The sequence below is a fragment of the Suillus clintonianus genome, assembly GCF_016758775.1.
Source record: "Suillus clintonianus strain FC179 chromosome Unknown DEU56scaffold_131, whole genome shotgun sequence".
Taxonomy (NCBI): Eukaryota; Fungi; Basidiomycota; class Agaricomycetes; order Boletales; family Suillaceae; genus Suillus; species Suillus clintonianus.
The window spans coordinates 1-5,838 of record NW_024539355.1 but is presented as its reverse complement, the minus strand read 5'-3'; the positions used below and the strand labels follow the sequence as shown (position 1 = coordinate 5,838).

Sequence of the window (5,838 nt, the reverse complement as noted above, 5' to 3'; positions counted from 1 at the left end):
TACTAAGGACGATGCAATTTTCTCCAGATGGATAGATTGGCTCAGATGAATCCCAGAATTAAAATTTTATCCTCGGAGTCAGTCCTCATGGCAAACAAATCGCTGACGTTTAACGGCCTACTTTCAAAGGTCTGGTTTACTGCTCCGATGCGGTGTCGTCCGTATTCTCCTGTTGCCATTTGATACATGATATTATTCTGCTGATGACGCGTGTGTTCATCATTATAGTGGCGCCTGCTATGACTCGGACAGGCCGATGCATGAGCAATAATGGTGAACCCTCCAAGGCAACTCCATCACTTTCCAGAGAAGTTGCTATTTTCTGTGATCGTCAGGTCCCTCCACAGTCCTCGTTTCTTGTCGAGTCATGTGGTCTTCCTAGACGTTGGTCTTTGCTGCGTGTACTGGCACGTATTGTCATCTTCGATTTGTTCCCAGCGCGACTGTTACTAATGAAAATTCCGTCTCATAGACAGAGCGAGTGTCACGGAGGCGAGGGGGCCGGAAGAGGAATATGGTATCCCGGATGTAGATTACTTACGAGTCCATTTTGGGATGGAGGAATCAACGTCCAACCGCCATCGGCGACATTCCATTGACCAAGTGTGACCGCGATTTGGATATGTTTTTGTCACACTCTGTGGAATGGTATATATACCAGCTACGTTCTGAATTCCTCATAGGCGCCCTCTCCTTTCTTTCCCCCTCTATTACTTGTGCCCGCCGACGACGCAGGTATCTTTTTTGTTGTCATTGTTAGATTTCCCATTTGCTACACCCACCATGGACTTCATCGCTACCGCCGCGTTCCCCATCTCAGTTTCTTGGATAACCCACAACATCGCTCTTGCCGCTCTGTCTCTTACTCTGGTCTACGCTCTCTCGCGTTCTGTATACAACCTCTTCCTTTCGCCCCTCAGCTCGATACCCGGCCCTTGGTTTGCCGCCGTCTCTAACTTTTGGATCACAACACACGTCTTGCGCCTCCAACAATGCAAGACCAATCACCGCCTTTTCGAGAAGTATGGCCCTGTCGTTCGAATCGGTCCAAACAAGATCATCTTCAAAGATTTGACGTCCATGAGAAGCATCTACTCAGTCCACAAATTTGACAAGAGCGCCTTCTACAAGAGTCTTTTAACGTGCGTTTATCCTGTCTTTAACACGACTTTGGCTCATTTGCTCATTTAGAAACGAGAATGATCATGCGTTAGTGCACCTTATAGTCTGTTTGACGCGCATATATGCTAATTTTCTGACTAGTATGACAACATTGGACCACGCGGGACATGTTACACGGCGAAAGGGTTATGCTCCGCACTATATCCCCGTCAACCTCGCTCTTTTTCAGCCCGAGGCGCATGATTATACTCTCGAGCTTGTTTCGGTATGCCCCTGGACATTAGCATACCATTTCCCTTTTAATGCGCTCGATCCAGGTTCTAGAACATATCGGAGGCAAACATTCTTTGGATTGTCTTGCATTGTTCCGCCATTATATGGTGGACGTTATCATTGCATCTTCTCATGGCTATCGTCAGGGTGCTCTCAGTAAATGGATTGCGGGTGTGGAGGATTCCATGGCCACTGCAATCGCAGATTTCCCAAAGCGAGGCATTATCGTAAGACGATCGACCTTGCATCAAAATTAGACTGACAGGGGTTGCAGAGAAGTGCGGTACCCCCTTGGGTGTGGGATTTGATCTGCCGTATTCCCAACAACCGGTGGCGCCAGATGTGCGATTCTGATAAGATCATGGGCGAGGTTATTTTCTCTCTATCTTCAATGCATACAATGAAACTGATTCTCGCCTCTTCTCAAGTTCGTTGGTGCACGCGTGTATGAGATGCGAGCACAGTTGACTGCAGGAAAACTTGGTGAATCTGAGAAGATTCCGATGTTGCGACGCCTTCTCCAGCACAAGTATTCTCTTGAACAGGCCATGCCTGACCACGATATCATTTCGGAAATGATGGGACATATGTATGCGTTCATTTCTTGTCCGACTGCTTATGGCGCCAGCTGAATTGACACCCCTAGGATTGCAGGGTCTGATACCACATCAAACTCGTTGTCCTACTTCTTTTGGGAGCTTAGCCGCAGGCAAGATATCATGATGAAGCTCCAGGCAGAACTGGACCAAGCGATGCCTGATCCGCATGCTATTCCCGATATCGCTCTCTTGCAGAAGCTTCCTTACCTGAACGCTTTCGTGAAAGAAGGTCAGACTGCGCTTCGCTTTAGCTTACATCTTCTTACACATGTCATAGGTCTTCGGCTGTACAGCGCCGTACCAAGTCCTCTCGAGCGTGTTGTTCCGTCTTCGACATCCAAAAATGGCGCCATTAATGAAGCTTTTGATCTTATGGGTTACGCACTTCCTCCTGGCACTATCGTTGCCACCCAAGGCTGGTCTATGCACCGCGATGCATCCATCTTCCCTTCTCCGAAGACCTTCCTTCCTGAGCGCTGGCTCGAAAGACCCGGGAACGCTGAACATCTTTTCAAGATGGCACAATCTCTGGTGCCATTCGGAATAGGTTCGCGTGTCTGTGGAGGCCAGAACTTGGCGCAGATGATGTTGAGGATCGCGGTGGCCACTGTGGCGAGGAACTTTGATGTTGTGGCTCCTCCTGAGACCAACGAGCGAAGTATGGAAATCAAGGACTCCTTTGTAATTGACTCTCTTTGCGATCACTATCCGAGGACTTGACTTATGTGCCATTTCTTGCAGGTTATCTTCCCTGCTTCGATGGAATGCAAACTTACATTCGTCCCACGAGCTCAGTGAGCTTTCTGGCGATTCATCTACCATCACTACGACCCACCACGAGCGTACACGCCTCATAATTTCTCTTCTCATCTCCTATTCCTACATTAGTGATTAGAGCTCCTATAATCGGTTAATATTCATCAACGTGGGCTGGCTACCCTGCGAAACCCCCGTCGAACCTGCTTTCGTTGTAGTAGTGTGGACATACTCTTGGTTTTCGCGATGCTATGCATTCGTATTACTGTGGTATTCTATTCGGCTGGCCTCATGTATGTAGGTCAATACCCATTTGTGTCTCAAGTTTGGCATACGACTTGGAGCGATGTTGGGATGATAAACACGACTCCGTTCGTGGTAGCATCATGACCAGCCGTTTTACACAAAGGGTAGGTGACGGTTTTACTTTGCTCCTTCAAGATGAGATACCTGATGAGAGATCATGTATCAACAACTTGAAAGAGCAGAATTGACTTTCTTGTCCTGGTTATCGTTCCAAGTTTGTGTCTGACGTTGTGATTCCTGAACATTTGTTTGCACCTAGGGAAGCATAATATGATCATTCCAACACATTCTGGCTACGTACCTAGAACCGACCGAGTCGGAGAGGAACGCATCAATGATCTTGCCACTCCCTGTTCCAACATCGAGAACATCATAATCATCGAGGATTCCTGATCAGGCTGCAATTGAACGGCTGTAATACGTTCCAAGTGCCAGTCTGTTTTTCAGAATGTCTTCCCCGCGTGACTTCTGAATTTACATAATAAGGATATTTTACATTGCAATGCAAATACTGGAATTTATGTCTTCCTGTGTCTCGGTTAGGAGCTGCAGTGCCAGTTAGTGCCAGTTAGTGCCAGTTAGTGCCAGCCAGCCCTTGTACTATACAGCAACCACATGTCAGCACTGTGCTTGCCCGATTGGGTAGGTATTGCCTTTCTTCCGTCCTAATGAACTAGCGATTTGCGTCTGGAGATTTCAATTTCACCACTCGACACGCAAGATAAGGCGTCGGCTAAGGGCTTTACTCGTATCGATCTAGGCAGCGGTGTTCATTTGAATTGGCCAGAAGATCGTCAGATAGCCGCCAGTGCTTGCGAGAAGCACACCAACAGCTCTTAGACGCCTCGCGTTCGATCTTTTTCGATGAAAGATACGGAGAAAGATCCATCGCTCGAAGTACCGGATGCTCCAGATGAGGCTGCATTTACTAAGGAGTCGGCTAGTATCTGGAAGAGGTTCGTTGTTGGGTCCAGCGACGCGTCTGCCGAGAATAAAACGAAGAGGGCAATGCAGAGCAGACACCTGATGATGATCGGTGAGTGTTTGTTTGAAGCTCTGCGGACGCATCAGTATCGATAGTCGATGAATCTTACGCTGTACTGAAAACGCTTTCCCGAATCTGCGCAGCAATCGGAGGGACCATTGGGACGGGTATTTTTTTGAGCGCTGGATCTGTAAGTATCGCTTTATTCTCGTATGAGCGCGTCCTTTGTTACTACTTAGATTCTTTCGTCCAGGCTATCGCTTTGGCCGGTCCAGGAAGTGCTCTGCTCTCGTATTTTGTCGTCGGGGTGTTTGTATACAGTGTCGTGATCAGTTTGTAAGTTTCTTACATCACGTGATCATCTACATAAAATGAAACAAATTGTAGGGGCGAAATGTCTGCCATGTTCCCCGTATCCGGTGCTTTCTCCACCTTTGGTAGCAGATTCGTCTCTCCCGCGTTAGGATTTACGTTAGGTACCGTACTTTTACCTTGATGTATCCCCGTGCTGACTTGAGGATTTCTGGGAACAGGGTGGAATTACTGGTTTCAATGGTACGTCTGCCTCTGAGATAAACTGCAAGTTCATTGACCGGTCTGACGTTGTTCATCCATTCGCGTTCAGGAGTCTTTCAATACGTGAGCATTACTTCTGTCCAGGTTCATTCGTTTGAAAAGTCGATTAAACCATCCATCTATCATGGTCAGCCAGCGAGCTGACTGCAGCTGCGGTCATCTTACAGGTGAGTTAGCTTATTTTTAATCCAATGTGACCCCCGATGTCCAAGAAAATTGCTGATAGGACTTTTCATCAGTTTTGGGCGCCGCAAGTGCAGGCCTGGGAATGGGCGCTCGTCATCATCGTCCCTGTTTTCTTACTTCAACTGATTCACGTTCGAGTTTACGGTGCGTAATTATGGAGTATATGTGATAGTCATGACGCTGATACGCAACAGGAGAGTCCGAGTACTGGTTTGCACTCGTCAAGGTCCTTATGATTATAGTGTTCATCTTTGCCGGGCTCATCTACGACTGGGGTGGAGTAAAAGGTCATCCTGGACCCGTAAGCATAGTGTTCACTGACAGCACGACTGCTTATCTCCTGACTTGAAGGGTTTGTCGAATTTTCAAAACGGCCAAGCGTTCATCGGCGGCTTTCAAAATTTCGCTCAGACATTCGTCTACGCCTTTTACTCTTTCGGCGGTGTTGAACTGGTGGCAGTTGCCGCAGGGGAGTCCGTTCAACCACATAAAACTGTTCCTCGAGCCATCAAGGCTACTTTCGTCCGGATAGTCCTTTTCTACATTTTGACCATCCTGACAATTGGACTTTGCATTAACTGGCAAGACCCTACCTTGCTCAACGCAGCATATGGTGAGTGGTAAATTTGATGCGCAATTCACAGCTCATCCCCTCGATCTTCCATCAGACTCGGATGTGACAGCGTCTCCACTGACTGTGGTGTTCCAGCGTGCCGGGTTCGGCGCAGCTGCCCACGTCGTCAATGCCGTCCTCTTGACCGCGGTTTTATCCGCCACAAATTCGTGTTTCTATGCGAGTTCACGTATGCTTCTCTCATTGGCCAGATCTGGTCAGGCCCCTCGTGTCTTTGGCTGGGTAAATAGTCGAGGCGTTCCCGTGCCTGCACTCCTGTGAGTCCGCCTTATTGCATTATCCTCATAGAATACAGTATTGACGCTATGCGGTTTCTGATGTAGCATGGCGCTCGCAGTATCATCTATGACGTTTCTTACAACAATCTGGGGAGAGGGCATCGTGTTCACTTGGTTGCTCAA

At 48.0% G+C, this 5,838-nt stretch overlaps 2 protein-coding genes across 2 annotated transcripts; both read left to right on the top strand.

Moving 5' to 3' along the window:
- The first annotated feature begins 658 nt into the window (after positions 1 to 658).
- On the top strand, positions 659 to 3,070 carry DEU56DRAFT_112764 (cytochrome P450). The gene is made up of 8 exons (XM_041344611.1): positions 659 to 1,142; positions 1,192 to 1,209; positions 1,264 to 1,387; positions 1,440 to 1,622; positions 1,670 to 1,765; positions 1,824 to 1,984; positions 2,042 to 2,675; positions 2,736 to 3,070. The coding sequence occupies exons 1-8, from the start codon at positions 784 to 786 to the stop codon at positions 2,790 to 2,792; spliced, it is 1,632 nt and encodes a 543-aa protein (XP_041202663.1). The 5' UTR covers positions 659 to 783; the 3' UTR covers positions 2,793 to 3,070.
- Positions 3,071 to 3,606: 536 nt separating this feature from the next.
- DEU56DRAFT_835239 (amino acid permease/ SLC12A domain-containing protein) lies at positions 3,607 to 5,838 on the top strand (the record flags this gene model as incomplete). The annotated part of the gene is made up of 12 exons (XM_041354747.1): positions 3,607 to 4,092; positions 4,185 to 4,231; positions 4,295 to 4,377; positions 4,429 to 4,517; positions 4,575 to 4,596; positions 4,667 to 4,680; positions 4,750 to 4,784; positions 4,857 to 4,947; positions 4,998 to 5,104; positions 5,155 to 5,416; positions 5,472 to 5,694; positions 5,761 to 5,838. Coding segments are annotated over exons 1-12 (1,223 nt in total), but the record flags the coding sequence as incomplete, so codon positions are not given.

Excerpts from the sequence above, each read along its gene's own strand:
- DEU56DRAFT_112764 (XM_041344611.1), top strand. The coding sequence starts at position 784 with ATGGACTTCATCGCTACCGCCGCGTTCCCCATCTCAGTTTCTTGGATA. Across the intron at positions 1,766-1,823 it reads CTGATAAGATCATGGGCGAG|TTCGTTGGTGCACGCGTGTA; the intron begins GTTATTTTCTCT and ends CCTCTTCTCAAG. Across the intron at positions 1,985-2,041 it reads TCGGAAATGATGGGACATAT|GATTGCAGGGTCTGATACCA; the intron begins GTATGCGTTCAT and ends TGACACCCCTAG.